The sequence below is a fragment of the Pyrgilauda ruficollis genome, unplaced genomic scaffold, assembly GCF_017590135.1.
Source record: "Pyrgilauda ruficollis isolate IOZ18807 unplaced genomic scaffold, ASM1759013v1 scaffold6, whole genome shotgun sequence".
Taxonomy (NCBI): domain Eukaryota; kingdom Metazoa; phylum Chordata; class Aves; order Passeriformes; family Passeridae; genus Pyrgilauda; species Pyrgilauda ruficollis.
Window position 1 is genome coordinate 13889619 of NW_024527710.1, and position 15147 is coordinate 13904765.

Below are 15147 nucleotides of genomic sequence, written 5' to 3' on the forward strand. Positions count from 1 at the left end.
GCGGGCGGAGGCGCGGCCCCGCCATGTTCGTGCCGGGCCCCGCGGAGGAGGCGCGGTGGTGGCGGCTCCGCCCCGCAGGCGGAAGCGGAAGGCGGCGCGGCCCTCACGGGAGCGGGGCCCTCACGGGAGCGGGGCCCGGCCCGGCGGGGTGAGCTCGGAGCGGCGAGCGGCGCTGCCCGGCGGCCGCCATGGCCAACCGCACGGTGAAGGACGCGCACAGCATCCACGGCACCAACCCGCAGTACCTGGTGGAGAAGATCATCCGCACGCGCATCTACGAGTCCAAGTACTGGAAGGAGGAATGCTTCGGCCTCACGGGTATGGCGGGCGGGAGGCCGGGCCGGGCCGGGCCGGGGGGAGCCCGCGCTGACGGCCCGGCCCGTCCCTCTCGCAGCCGAGCTGGTGGTGGACAAGGCCATGGAGCTGAAGTACGTGGGGGGCGTCTATGGAGGGAACATTAAACCCACGCCCTTCTTGTGCCTGACGCTGAAGATGCTGCAGATCCAGCCCGAGAAGGACATCATCGTGGAGTTCATAAAAAACGAAGATTTCAAGTAAGTTGTAGTGTGATTTTTTTTTTTTTTCCCTCTTGTTGAGGTTGTTGTACCGAGGGAAAGTGCCCACAACAGCCAGGGAAACCTCAGTGCAGGGTTTGGCTTTCAGTGTGCCCTGACAAACTGGGCTTGCTCAAAACCAAGCTTTTCTTCTTGCTTTTAAGACTGCTCCCCTTGTCACCTGGCCTGTTGGAAGGGCTCATCTTTGTGGCATGTGCTCTCTGTGATAATAAACCTCTGCCCTGAAGTATTTGGAATGAGCTGCGTTAAGGCATTCATGTTAATCTACTTTTTCATCAGTATTTTTTCCATCTTTGTTAGTGATAATGCCCCCTTACAGATATTATGTATATAACGTGTATTATGTTTTTGATAGTATTAAGGAAGTGATGGAGCAAATCTGAATGGTTGTGTATTCTGTATTCTGGCCCATGTACTGATTTTCCTCAGAAACTTGGGGGAAAAAACTCTTTTTTTATCCAAACTGCTAAGTGTGCAGGAAGCTGAGATCCATGGAAAGGTTTCCTTTCCAGGTATGTCCGAATGCTTGGAGCACTGTACATGAGACTGACAGGCACTGCCATTGACTGCTACAAGTACCTGGAGCCGCTCTACAACGACTATCGGAAAATTAAAAGTCAGAACAGAAATGGGGGTAAACACTCTTATGTCTATTTAGCAATATAAATCTTTAAAATTGGGGCATAACCTGTTGACATAAGTTGTCTGAAGTGTTTTCATCTTTACTTTAGTCTCCAGTGTTAATTTTAGTCTTTTGAATGCTATTTTTCACCCCCAGAATTTGAGCTGATGCACGTGGATGAATTTATTGATGAGCTACTCCATGAGGAACGTGTTTGTGATATCATCCTGCCTCGACTGCAGGTTGGAAATGTAGATGGTTATGGAATTCCTGACTGCACCAAGTCCAGTAGCTGGATTGGCTGCTGGCTTGTTGTGTGAGCTGTGGTTGTCTCCTTAGGTGTTTGTTCTTATTGGGTTATGTTGAATAAAGTTGCAATTTCTTCTAGAAACGGTATGTTCTGGAAGAAGCTGAGCAACTTGAGCCTCGTGTTAGTGCTCTGGAAGAAGACATGGATGATGTAGAATCTAGTGAGGAGGAGGAAGAAGAAGATGAAAAGGTTGGTGAACTATTTGATGAGCTGTTTTGGAAAGGAGTAGTTGAAGCTGAACCCCTTTAGGACACTTCACAGTCTATGACAAATATTTGAGGGGAGGCACCAGGAGGCTGCTGGCAACTCTTACCTCCCCTCATAATGTATTTTCATATAAGCAGCTTGTGAGGACTTGGACCCTGAAGCAACTCTCAGGTTTGCCATGTTTTCCTGTCTCTTGAATTCCACAAATCTGTATCTGCTCTGTGTTAAGCTTATGTAGAACAATTGACTTATATGCATATGTAATGGAGAGAACTGAAGGTCATGATGGAAGGACCTGTGACCATCAATCAGTGCTGCTGTACTTCTTCAGAACCAACACTATGAGAAGTGGTTGCTTGGTTTCCAGTTGGCAATTTTGGGCAGCACCACTCACTCCTGAATAAGAAATACTTGGGAACGGGGAAGCTTGGCTGCCTGAATTTTGCAATATCCATTGTTCAGAAATCTTTATTGATAGCAGAAAACCTTGCTGAAACAGAACTTACAGATCTTCCCCACCTTGTTTACAGCTGGAACGGATCCCATCTCCTGACCACCGCAGAAGGGGCTACAGGGACCTGGACAAGCCCCGCAGGTCTCCGGTGGTGCGGTACCGGCGCAGCCGGAGCCGGTCCCCAAGGAGGTGAGGGGACTCTTCCTTACCAGTACTTTTACCTGTTGTACTGGAGCACAGCAGTGAAGGTGGCAGTTCATCCAGAACTCTGACACCTCCCAGTTCCTTTAGCACTTCCTGCAGTGAAGAGTAGCAGTGCACAGCCACTGTCAACCCCTCTGCCTGTTTCTCCAGTCATTCTCTAACTCTTGAACTTGCTGGCCAACTTCAGCTAAATTTGACAATACAATGAAGATGTTAAGGAGAACCAAGAGCTTTGTTTTCATGTTAAGCCAGAGGCTGCAGAGAAAATCCTATTAATTGCTCTTACTGATATCAAACCAGGAAAAATTCATCACTAAACTCTTGCTCACTGCATGTCCAGTCTAAGCAGGTCCATGTGTAGCAGTCCAAAAACACTCATGGGAAGTAAAAGCCCTGGTGTTGTTGCTGAAGGATGGGGGAAATGAAACAGCTGTTCTGCTAATGATATTTAGTGATTTTTTGCTTTTCTCCCCCAATTGCAGGCGCAGCCGCTCTCCAAAGAGAAGAAGGTACTCTTTAATTCTGTTATTTAAGTGAGCACTGTGCATTTGTGGTACAGCTCTCTTAGAAGCTGCCTTTCCTCAGCCCATCCCCGCGCCGGGAGCGGCATCGCAGCAAGAGCCCGAGACGGCACCGGAGCAGATCCCGGGAGAGGCGCCACAGATCGAGATCTAAATCTCCAGGTACTTCTGCCACTTGCAGAATAATTCTGGCGAGTCTTCATCAGCAGCACATCCACTGCAAGAAAAATCTGTCACCATATTAAGATGGTAGCACAGGGGTTAAATCTGGGTGATAAAACTGCTGCTCACATGAAGGCAGAGCTGGGGAACTCCTTTAATGGCTGCAAAATTGTCTTGAGTAAGTTTTCAGATACTTGCCAGGAGTTTAATGTGACTGCCTGGTTAAAGCTAGGGCTGTTCCGGCAATGTCTAGCACACTTGGTCACTAGAAGCAGATTGCATTAGCAAAACCACAAAGAATTCCAGTGGCAATGGAAATTACTACTGCCTTTTTATCCCACAGGGCATCACCGTAGTCACAGACACAGAAGTCATTCCAAATCACCTGAAAGGTAAAGGCTTAGCTGATTTCTGAAGGGCACTTTGGGAATTAAAGGATAGGTATTACAGCGTTGACTTTTTGTTTTTTCTGTTTCAGATCTAAGAAAAGTCACAAAAAAAGTCGGCGAGGGAATGAGTAACAAACAAAACCCAGCCCGCTGTTCAAGGACCTTGAGCTGCAGTCTAATGCTGTCCTGTTTGCTCCACAGGACAGCTGGCTCTCTACTGGCTGCTTTAGCAGTCCTTTTGTTTCATCATGCTCATTTTGTTCTCTTGAATTTTTTTATTAAAGGTAAGCTAAGGATACTTTTTATGTAGTTAGTTACTCATCCTTGTGATAGAATTTGAGGGTTGTTTTTTATTTGTTGAAGCCTGTAAAAACTTAATGAAGAGCAATAAAAAAAGGAAGGTTTGTCTTCAAAGGCTCCTGGCTGTTTCCTTCATAATAATCTGTTGAGATGTCCCCTGGTTGAAGCTGGCTTCATTCTCAAATTAGGGCCTTGTTTTGTTAAACTGACCCTGCAGTCAGGTGCCAAAGGAAGACTATTCAGTCACAAACACTGCAGGGCTCCCAGCCCTGGCCTCTCAGAGCTCCAGTACAGGAGAGGAAGTAAGGCTGTCACAACCCAGTGTGTTTATTAAAAGCTCACTTGACAGTGCTCTCCAACACGTGGCTGTCATTGGGTGCTTTGTAAAAATTATCCTTCAGTGTAATCTGCTGCTTCTGGTGATGCCATCAGAGAGTTCAGAAGGTTAAAACAGTACAAAGCATTGCTTAATTCTTCTGGAGTAAGAAGTGCAATATATTTAAAGACAGTACACCACTACTTTGAGCACAGTTTGTGGCCTCCCTGTGACTGGGAACAGAATTTGACACCATGATGATGTTCAGCTCTACCTTCTCTGAGTCAAGTTAGTTTTCAAAATTTAGAATAATTAAGCTCTTACTGAAGATATAATTCTCTTCCTACTATATTTGAAATCAGTTGTGTTAAGCCCTTGTGTACCACGTCTTTATTCATGGCCCTTCTTCAAGAGCAGGGACAGGCAGGTTTATCCCTGAACTCTGCAGTTAGGGCTTCAGGATTCTCATATTGCCCTGGGGAGTGCTGACAACACAAGTAAGTGTGCATAGGGAATTTATGGAAAGCCCTCTTTAAAACTGCTTCCCAGTACAGCCTAATTTTTCCACAATATTTGCATATGATTTTGCAAAGCCGATAAACAGAAAAGCAGGTGTGCTCTTCCTTCAAGGATAACACACACATGGGCTCTGAACATATGCAACAACACCATCATGGAGAAAAGCAGGTTTGGTGCTTGTAGCACTTGTTAAAACTGCTCATATTTCCAAGATTTCCACATTAAAGCCATTTCTATTGTTCCCGTTAGAGTGAGCATGCATACAAATAGAGAAGAGGAAAAAATCTTACATCCTTTTTTTGCAGTTTTATTTTTCTTTTTAAAAAGTTTTTTGGCACTACATAGTTCTGTAAAGAATAGAAGTGACAAATTTTTAAACACATGAAATCCCCTTCTAATTTTATTTTTTTTTAGAACAATATATATAAAGTCTGAAGCAACCAAAGTATGAATACAGCTAATAGAAAATAAAGAACTTAATTTTAAAAATTCTCTCTCTTTACAGTTTATCAAGATAAAACAAAACACAATTCCCCTTAAAAATAGGGTAATAAAATAGATGAAATTTGTATCACTCAGTTTTGTGATACTAGTAAAAACTATAGTTCATATCTATGTACAAATGATACAGTTTAAAAACAGTCTTAAATAATCTTGTATCTAAACATGTTGCATTAAGATTTTAAATCAGAACCTGAATTTCTTCCTCCCCTCCCCCCACCCACCCACAATCCCATCCAATTTCACTTTTTCTGTTGAATGTAATTCAGATTCAAGTGTGGGTGTCCTTGAGACAGAAGTGAGAACCGCTGGTTACTCTGCATCAGTGGACCAGCTAAAAGAAAATGGATTACAATTACTTCAGCAAATCACATATTTAACAGTGCTTGGCTATATTCAGTGTACTAATAACTTAGAAATAAAACCATTTACTAGACTGACACAAATGCTATCTCTACAGCTAACTCATTTAATGGGACAATGTAGAATTACTTTAATCCTATCTCCAAAATTCCCTAACAATCACAAACAAATTTTGTTGCATTACTTCAGTTATTTAACAAAAGTAATTTCAGAATTTTAAGTAAATTCAGTTTTCACTTGGAAACCCTGCTAGAGCCAATAGATTAGATTTTGAAAAAGGATTTGGTGGCCATATCTCTTATTTTACAGCAGGTGACCCCCCGCAGCATGGAAGCTGCATATCCTCCAAGTCAAATTTGAGCACTGTTTCTCTGGTAGTGGAGGTCTTTTTCCTACAGCCTTTCCCCATCCTGCCAGATGCTGAACACCCTCACCTTTCATAAACATCAGAGCTGAAATCAAGTCAGTCCTTTCCAGTTCCCTGATGAACTGAACCTGACCTAACTTTGCAGTCAGTGCTGCTCTGACTGTGGATGGGCTGGACAAAACCTCCTGAAGCTCCTTCCAACCTCAATTATTCTATGACCTTGCTGTTTTTTATCCATGTAAGTCATTCCACAAAGCAAGGTACAAAAGCCAAATAAAATGAATTACAACAATAATTTCTTCATAGTCTGAACACACTCATGGGCCAATCACCTTAACCTCTACTGAAGCAGAGGCAGCTGTAGGTGAGCCAGCAGCAGCGAAGAAAAAGAGGCTGGAAGTGCAACAGGCTGCACGCTGGCTCAGATTTCAGAATTTTATTTTAACCCTTCCCTCCCACAAAGATTTCCATTCACCCACAGAGGAAGCTGAAGTGCTGATTTGACTCTGGGATTCGTTATGATTCCAGGGAGCCTACGAGTGACACATGATTGCTTGGCTTTTAAAGCCTTTGAGACAGTACAGAGACATGGTGCATGAGCTGTTGATTCACATACTGGTTCTAGTACCTTGAGGGTAGAAAGGTTTGTTCGGTGGGTAGCTGGCATTTCCCTGCTGCATGTAGTTCTGAGGCATATTGTAAGGCCACGCTCCTCGGAGGAGAGGAAAATGGGTAGGGGTCCCATGGTCCCAAGGGACAGAAGGAGGGTTCATTTTACCAAACTGTCCTTGGAAACCCTGATCTATTTTTCAATTGAAAGGGAAAAGCACATTGCAAGTTGAAATAATTAAACAGTAAGTCACAAATACAATTTACATCTTAAATAACAGTTTGCAGGGGACTTAATGTGATCAGTCTGATGTGCTACTTTTTTTTTTTTAATATACATCAGTAAAAATTACCACCTAAATTACTTCATTATTCACTATAATATAATTATTGGGAAGAGAGAGGGTGAATCAACATTAAAATCAAGAGCTATGACTTCACTATTTTTATGATTTTCTCACGACGAAAAAAACATTCTGTACACTGTTCAGAACTACTGTCTGATCCCACATAAATATCCACTACTACTGACAGACTGTGACATGAAAGCTATTATCCTACTGCAAGAAGTAACTCTCAGATGTACACTGAAATTCCACTAATACTTACATGCTTAAGAAACTTGCTATCTAGATCACTGGACTGACTTAAAAAATATTTTTAGAGAGAAAAATATAAACTTTGGAAATAAATGTATAAATTGTAAAGCTACTCTATTTGCAACATTAAGGATGAGAAATCAAGCATCCAAGGAGGCAGGACCCACAACATGAGGCACAGCTCTGGAGTATGCATGAAAAAGAGTTGTATGTCTTGATACTTCTAGTGATCCTACTTCTGATCAACTGTCTACTGAAAAGAAAATTAAAGTAGCTCCTTTCAAGTCAAGGTTATGTGAGCCAGGACAAAGTTTCCTCAAACTTACTGTTGTCAAATTGTCCCATGCTTCAAACAGACAAGAGACAGCTCATCTCTACTGTGCATTCACTTTAATGGCATCTAAGCCAAAAAGGAAATAAAACTGATTCCATTTCAAAGAAGAAAATTACTATGACTGGGAACTAGGAAAAGGAGTGTGATGAGGTTGGGAATTGACGGAAGATGAGGGATGGGAAAAAAATACTGTGACTGACAGCACACGGAGAAGGAATTAGAATTTATGGAGCTTGTCTGAAAGAAGGCAGCTACTTAGTAAGGACATGTGGATTGGAAGGAGCTGCTTCAGGGAAAGACAAAGCTGGAGAAGGGGACAGATGAGAAGATCCAAAAAGGAGAGGGAGGGACAGAGCACACTGGAGACAGAAAACACATGGGTAGAAGTTCCTGTATCCTTCAGAATATATTCCCCACAAAGCTTTAAATAGAAAATCATGTATCTCCAGCATCTTAACATATGTTTGAAGCCCACTGGTGAATTATTCCTCATCCAAAACAGTAGACTCAGCTGAAAATCTACTGTTACTGACAATCACATCATTAGTACAGAGAAAAGCTAGGCAGGAGATTCAGAATTTTCATCTTAGGATGAAAAACTGCACCAGTACATTATATTATGCATTTATTTTTTTAAACATAGGAGGACTTACACACTCAGAATAAATCAGAAGACCACCACCATGATTAATGAGGTAAAGGTTAATAGTTAAATTTTAGGGGCTGCCACAGTTCATGCTGCAAAGAAAACTGAATGGGCTTTAATCATTATATACTGCTTTTTCTCAGCCTCAAACACACCAATGTACTTGGCTTTGCTATGAGGCAAGAGGCTGTTGCCCACTTGTCACAGGAGAATGTAATGTCAGGAATCAACATCAAGATTATGGAAGTTAAACATGGCAGAACAAACCACAGGAAAAAACAGAATAGGTAAGATCATACTATATTGCACTAAAGGTGAGGAGACAATATTCAACTTGCACAACTGTAATTGTGCCAATCTCTAAGTTCATGGCTGTAACCTCAGCATTTGTCTAATAAATGATGTAACGATGTGTTGATCTTAAGAGGTCTTTCTCAACCTTAATGTTTCCATGATTGCCTAAGGAATCCATTATTTGTCAGCACATTCACAGAAATGTGCGTGATTCAAACAATGATGAGCAGGTTTCTCAGTTGAATGCAGGATTTCTCATTGTTGCACAGCCATTAATGGCAGACAGGACCAATACCTAAAAGTTATGGTGACCAATTCTTATTTTTTTTCCTATGAAAATGTTATAGACAGGTGAAAGTCATGATTTGGTTTCTTAAGCATCATATTTTTATCAAACAAACTGAAAGAGTTAGCTGTTCCTGTAACACTGAACACTTGTACACAAAGTGCGAGAGGTTTGATACAACAGAGAAGAGTTACCTGAATTCCCCACAGTGCCATTGTTCACCAGTGAGTTTGGAGTCACAGGATTGTGCCAGTGTCCCTCATGAGAAGTGCTGGGGATTCCCATGGGCCTGGCAGCAGGCTGTGCAAAGATGATACTGGGATCATTCAAGCTTACACTGCTCTGGTTATTTGTGGTGCTGCTGCTGCCAGATCTCACAGAAAATGGAACATTTGTAGAATGAGGAGGGTTACCCGGTGCAGAGTGAATAACAGGCCCATGAATAGGCCAAGAAGTGTTGGGAAGCTGAATTTGGTGGTGATGGTGCATCTGAAGTAGTCCCAGGTTATGCAAGGTGGAATACTGACCTGGGGGAGATTGGGGAAAGTTAAACAAAGGCAGCTGGACCTGATGGGGTGGCTGTGCACCCTGCTGTGGCTGAGGAACGTGCTTAGACTGGGATATTGATTGTGGCTGAGTCTGGTTAATGGAGGCTGGCTGAGAGGAATTCTGTGGGAATTGCTGAGGTTGTGGAGAGTAAGATGACTGATGCGAATCAGACTGGAGGGAAAAAAAAAGTATGTATTTCTCATTAGTTCACTGGCTATTTAATGGTGTTTTCTTTAATAAGCACCCACTGTGTTAGACTATTTACAAAACAGCAAAGCACTCCCCAGCAACACCCCGAGCACTAAACCCAAGTTCCTGTTGGCTTCACTAAGTGCAGTTCAGCTGACACTGACTTTCACCAACAGATAATTTGGTCTGTTAATGTGGCACATCCCACCATCAGAAACACCATTCTGAGTGAATACTAGTCCCGAGCTCTTCATTAGACTCCTCACACACTTGTTTCTGATCTTTAATCAGTGTCTTTCATACCCTACTTATGTACAGCCCAGTATCTCATTAACTAATTGCCTTACTTCTAAATAGAGTGGTTCTTATTACTGCAGTTTTTTAAGTAATTCCAAAGTAAGCTCCTAATATTTCTTTCATTTAAAAAAAATCTGTTAAACAAGAAACGCAAATTCCAAAAACCCAGTTTCAACCTTCAGATCCTGGTGTTAGGCCATGGCTAAAGGCACAGTAACAGCAATTATTATAGCCTTTGCAGAGCTCTTACAAAGCTTTCCCTTTCACCAGCAACAGAAACAGGCATGAGGCTATTTTATCTATTTGGAATTGCAACTGAACAGAGAAGCACTTCAAGAAATGGAGTGGATGGGAAAAGAGTTACTCAGTTTATGTGCCAATACTTAATGCCAGTATCTGGATTCCCCAGTCTGGTTTTAAGCACGTAGACAAGATGCTGATGGAATAAATTCCTCCAGAGACATTCAAATGAGACAGGTACCTAAACCAGAGAGGAGAACCTCAATCTCAGATCTCATTTTCCCCCTGAGACTGACTCCTCTCTCCACAGACTACAGCAGCCAGCCAAGCTCCAAGAGCCTCAGCTGCTGTTCAGCACCTGGAGTTAAAGGTCTCTCCAGCTTGTCACTATCCCTGACTGCTCACCTGTCCATTTAAACTGGCAGTCACTTGTCTCCAATAACCAGAGTTGTCTGCAGAACTGCCCAGGCCAGAGCATCCCCTCCAGCAGCACGCTGTGTGTCTGTGCCTGGGCAAAAGCTGAAGCCCAGAAGCTGGGAATACTCCCTGCTGCTATTCCAACTGTGCCTGCATGAGTGCTTCCTATACCTTTCTACCAAACCAGGAAGAGAAGGTAAAACCTGGGATTTGAAAGGTGATCACTAGATTAACACTTTAAATGTTATAAAAATAAAGCACATGCACTGGCTACAAACATTCCTGCAAATATTAACCCAACATCATCATGCACTGCATGTGCCAGCAGCAGGACAGGAGGTATAATACACTCCAGGCTCTTGATCTTCTTCCCACTCTCCCCCTCTTACTCCACCAATATTCCCTCTTCCCATTCTTCTCCACCAATTCCTGGACAGAACATATTCACCAAGAAATCCTGGCCAAATGACAACCATGCAACACACAGAGAGTTCATGACATCCAGGTGACACAAGAATGAGCACATGATGTGTCTGCCTCTGAGTGCACCCACACATCCAGCTTCAATTCCTCAGGCAGAAATATTAGGCTCCTAAAAAATACACTCCTCTGGCATGTTCAGCCCTTCACTTGGATTAGGGCTGTATCAGTCCCTCCTTAGCAGCACACTGTAAGTCATAAAATCTCCATTACTGGAGCCAGCATTCCAATAAATGCTTGCTGATCAGTTAGCAAAGTAGCAAACTGAACAAAGAGCATTAGTGATCAGCAGCCTTGATTACTATATTTACTTACTTGCCAGCTTCATTAGCAGGCACATACTTCTCAGACTAAGAGCTTAAAATAAATTAATTTCTGCTGTACTGTCTGCTCCAAAAATATTAAATACCAGCAGTTGTATTTGCACAAATACCCTCTGCTCCCCATCTCCACTCAGAAGATGAAACATATTTTATGTAGCTCTATGGAGACTCGAAAAAATTCTAGGACAAAACTGTCAAAAATTTCCCTATTGTTCTGCTTGTGCTTCAAGTGTGCTCTGGCAGACTTTTCATTGAAGTATGACTCAGCTGTGTCTGTACATGACAGTCCCTTAAGACAGATCTCTCAAACCACAAAAAGTCATGGTTGTCACTAACCTAAGTCTCCAGCATGTTAACAATGAGCTACGCTTCATCTTCCTTAGTAACTCCAGAACACTGCCAGAATAATGAGAATTTGAAAGGCACCCTAGCTTAATCTGCCCTTTCAAAATCACAAGGTATCTCATCTCTAACTTGACTATGAGATTTCCATACTGTAAAACCATAAATGCTCTCCAAGACACAGTACATCATAAATCAAAGCTCCACTAACTGGCACAGTTCAACGTTATCATTACCAAGTCCAGAATCTGTTGAGAAAAACCACGCAAACCTGTTCCCAGCATGGCTGGTTTGCTGCAGCTTTGCTCCCTGCATTCCCCCTCCCAGAACTTACACATTCTGATGACTGCCTGGTGCGCAGGGGTCGCTCCACCTGCTGCTGGCCCACAGCCACCAGCTGGGAATTTACCATGCTCCGGACCAGCTGCGTGCCTGATCAAGGAACACAAGTGTTAATAAACCCACAGGGTGATGGAATAATGAGCAGAACTGGCAGTCAGCAATACCTTAACTCCCATGTGACACAGGGGAGGTAAATCACTTTCACCTCTCCTCTAAGTGGAAATTTTTCCCTCTACTGGCAGCAGACAACTTTAACAGGTATAGGAGCTAAACACAAAGTCTATTTTTGAATAAAACAAAGTCTAGCAGGAACAAGGCTCACATTGCCATCAGGCTGGAGCTCTGCTTTATATAGGTTTCCATATTACTGCTCTAAGCAGTGGCATTTTAAATAGCAATAGTGACAGCAGAAACTTCTGGGCAAAGAAAGTAAGCTAAAAAAAAGACTAAAGGATAACAGAACACAGAAGCATGGTTCTTCTGAAGTTCACTTATGAATGCTTCCTCTATTTTTTCAACTACCACAGGCACCCAAGGGCCTAATTTGAATGAGTTTGCAATTAATCTTCTCTAAGTACTATGAGTAATTTGAAAGCTGGATTTAGCCTAATTCATCTGTATGCTTTTTTTGAAGTGTCACTAAAAGAGTGCTGATTTTTGCTGAAAATACATTTACTTACCTCTCAGAGCTGATGGAGGGTTAGCTAACATTTGAGAAACATTTGGAAGAGGAAATGCATTCAATTATTATTATTATTACTATTGTTACTATTGTTACTATTATTACATATACTACTTTGAAATGCACCAATTGTGAGTGGAAGACAAATAATGCAATACTCTGAAGTACACTGTATTTTACTGCTGAGTACATTTTTACCACCCATACAAAGACTCTACTTCAGGAGACATTACTCCCCTTGCAGAAAAGCAACACAGACTAAAAGCTGTATTTTCAGCTTTCAGTGATTGAAACATTACCTGCAGGATTATTTTTTGAAGATAATTACCAAGTCTTTACAGAAACCTAGAGAAAAGGGATCTCAGAGCTTTCAAATTATCCTAACACATAAACTAACTTACCTGGCACACTGTTATTTCTCTGACGGGTTTGTTTGAATTCAGGACAATCTCTCCTAACATGACCCACATCCCCACAGATGAAACACCTTTTCTCTCTTGTTTCTCTGTCATCTTCTTTCACCTCTTTTTCATCATCTTTCTCGTTCTCCTTTTTCTTCAACCTGAACAATAATTTTTATTAGCAATATCACAAAACCACACACAAACACATAATCTCTGTAGAGCTGCTGTGCTGGGAATGGTTACATAACCAACAGCTGTATCAGAATACAAATATCTCTAACACTTTCAGATTCTGGGCTGGTTAACAGCCTGTATACACTTAATGAAGTTAGAAGCTCCCCAGGCTTGTCCAAAAGCTGTCTGACTGTATCAGGGCAGAACTATGTCTGCAGTTAAGCAGGCTTAGCCTGCCAGGTAGCTGGGGAGCAGTTCTATGCAGCAATCCCACTGAGTCAGAATATACCCAAAACAAGTGAGCTGCACCTCCTTCATCCAATCTGCCCCTCACTGGACAGGGCACATTTCTCTGTCATTGTCTGAGCCCAGATGGGATGTGCAACAAAGCACTGAGGCTCTTTCAAACACTCAGTTCCAAAACAGCAGGAGAACTAGTGATCAGGAACCAAGACAAGAAGTAAAGGTCTTTTTCCACAAGGTATCTGCAGGACTGTTAAATAATAATATTGTTATGTGAGCTGTATATACAATCTGAGAGAGATTCTGTGTGGCTGTGCTGTAGTAGCAGTTTGTGTGAAGAGCAGATCACAACTTTTCCTGAGGCAGATATAGGGAAAGAGGTGATGGAATTCCATCTGCTTGTAGTACAGAGAGCATCTGAAAGAAATAGTCCACCTGTGACCACAGGGTTCCAGTGCACTTTCATGTATCTTGAATACTGTTGACTGAACAAAAGGCTGTAAATAAAGATTTTGTAGCAGGAAGAGAGCAAGAATCCTTTGAAGAATTATGGAGCACACAATTGAACATAAGGAGCAGATGACAGATCCCAGATTTATTTGCATTCTAAGGGCTTCAACAGGTTTTAGGAGGAGTCAGACAACCTAGGCTGAGTGGGTCATTAAATAGCCAAAGCTGTAAAAAGTGAGGACTGCACATTTTCTGTCAATTCCTACTAAACTCTCTTGGAAACATTGACCTGCATGTAGCAGGGACTCCCTTTGCAAGAGTCCCGGACCCAAAATTCCTAAGAGAAATTAATGTACAAGTGCGAGATCACCAAGTGATATGGTGATCCTGTAACATCATGGCACTAATATGATGTTACAGAAATGCACCTCACCTATGTACATTTTAGTTAATCCTAGAGTTTACTAAATGGACTTTGACCTGCCTCATAGATGTACGTTATTAGATCTACAGAACAATTCAAATTCAACACTGTCCTCTGAACATGATCACTGCAGGAAATCTATTTTAATACATGATAAGATTTGCAGCCAGGTATTATGTTCTCCATCTGAATGTTTACACTACAAAGAAGATATTTTAGTGATCTAAGTTTTAAGGTAAGTTTAACTACATATTAACACACCATAGAGTGCTGATATTACTCTGTGTGCTTCCATAAACACTTCAGATTTAAATAGGTGATCAGAAACTGTTTTAAAAAAATAAAAAATAAGATGGGAAGTTGAGGATCAGATATTGAGCTTTGATTTTCTCTGCAATTTAGCAATTTTTCATTTCCATTAAATTTTCAAATATCCAAATCCCTCATGATTTAATCTCAAAGATTTCACAATAGCTTTGTGTGTTACTTACCTCCTCCTCTTTGGACAGTCTTTCATGTAGTGACCAATTTTTCCACAGACACGACAACATCTGTCATTGGGTGCCAATTCCCCATCTGTCAGCACTTTTGAGTCAAAAAAGTATTCCTATCAAAACACATCAGACAGATAAAACATATAAACCATTCACTTACAAGACTAAGGAATGAAAGTCAAACTGACAGCTTTCATCTCTTATTGCCTCCTGAATGTTACTGCTTTTGAGGTTACACCTGGTCCTTTTCTTCCCCTAGATAATGGCAGCTTTTTCAGAGATATGGAGCAGTTTGGGCTAAAAAGGGCTATTTGGTCTTAGGACAGAGGCTGAATTTGCAGAACAGCTTACCCAGGCTCCAGCCTGCTGCCCACCTTTCACCTCCCCAAAGGCTCTTCAGAGAGCAAGTTTTTTGCATATGATCTATTTTGGTATCTGAGTCACTGCTTGTGTCCTTTCCAAAGCAGCCAATGTCCCTTCCCAGATGACATGATTACATCCCTTTACACAGCACACAGC

The 15147-nt window shown here is 42.0% G+C and overlaps 2 protein-coding genes across 4 annotated transcripts in view; one reads left to right on the plus strand and one right to left on the minus strand.

The window, feature by feature from the left end:
* Positions 1 to 100: 100 nt before the first annotated feature.
* PRPF38A (pre-mRNA processing factor 38A) lies at positions 101 to 3852 on the plus strand. Its single transcript, XM_041483547.1, has 10 exons — positions 101 to 318; positions 395 to 554; positions 1088 to 1209; positions 1354 to 1439; positions 1586 to 1696; positions 2245 to 2357; positions 2855 to 2881; positions 2958 to 3055; positions 3399 to 3447; positions 3534 to 3852. The coding sequence occupies exons 1-10, from the start codon at positions 189 to 191 to the stop codon at positions 3574 to 3576; spliced, it is 939 nt and encodes a 312-aa protein (XP_041339481.1). The 5' UTR covers positions 101 to 188; the 3' UTR covers positions 3577 to 3852.
* A 1018-nt stretch (positions 3853 to 4870) lies between these two features.
* The window catches only part of TUT4 (terminal uridylyl transferase 4), a 44413-nt gene continuing 34136 nt past the window's right edge, over positions 4871 to 15147 (minus strand). For 2 of the 3 annotated variants that reach the window (XM_041483014.1, XM_041483015.1), the window contains exons 25-30: positions 14626 to 14741; positions 12841 to 13001; positions 11750 to 11847; positions 8773 to 9298; positions 6439 to 6612; positions 4871 to 5414 (exon numbers count right to left, since the gene is read on the minus strand). In XM_041483014.1, coding sequence (XP_041338948.1) covers positions 5323 to 5414; positions 6439 to 6612; positions 8773 to 9298; positions 11750 to 11847; positions 12841 to 13001; positions 14626 to 14741 — 1167 coding nt within the window. In that variant the 3' untranslated portion in view covers positions 4871 to 5322. The remainder of the gene's footprint in view (positions 5415 to 6438; positions 6613 to 8772; positions 9299 to 11749; positions 11848 to 12840; positions 13002 to 14625; positions 14742 to 15147) is intronic. The other variant, XM_041483016.1, reaches the window with a different exon arrangement.

Coding starts and splice junctions, on each gene's coding strand:
- PRPF38A (XM_041483547.1), top strand. CDS start 189: ATGGCCAACCGCACGGTGAAGGACGCGCACAGCATCCACGGCACCAAC. Junction 555..1,087: donor ATAAAAAACGAAGATTTCAA/GTAAGTTGTAGT, acceptor TTTCCTTTCCAG/GTATGTCCGAATGCTTGGAG. Junction 2,882..2,957: donor CGCTCTCCAAAGAGAAGAAG/GTACTCTTTAAT, acceptor GCCTTTCCTCAG/CCCATCCCCGCGCCGGGAGC.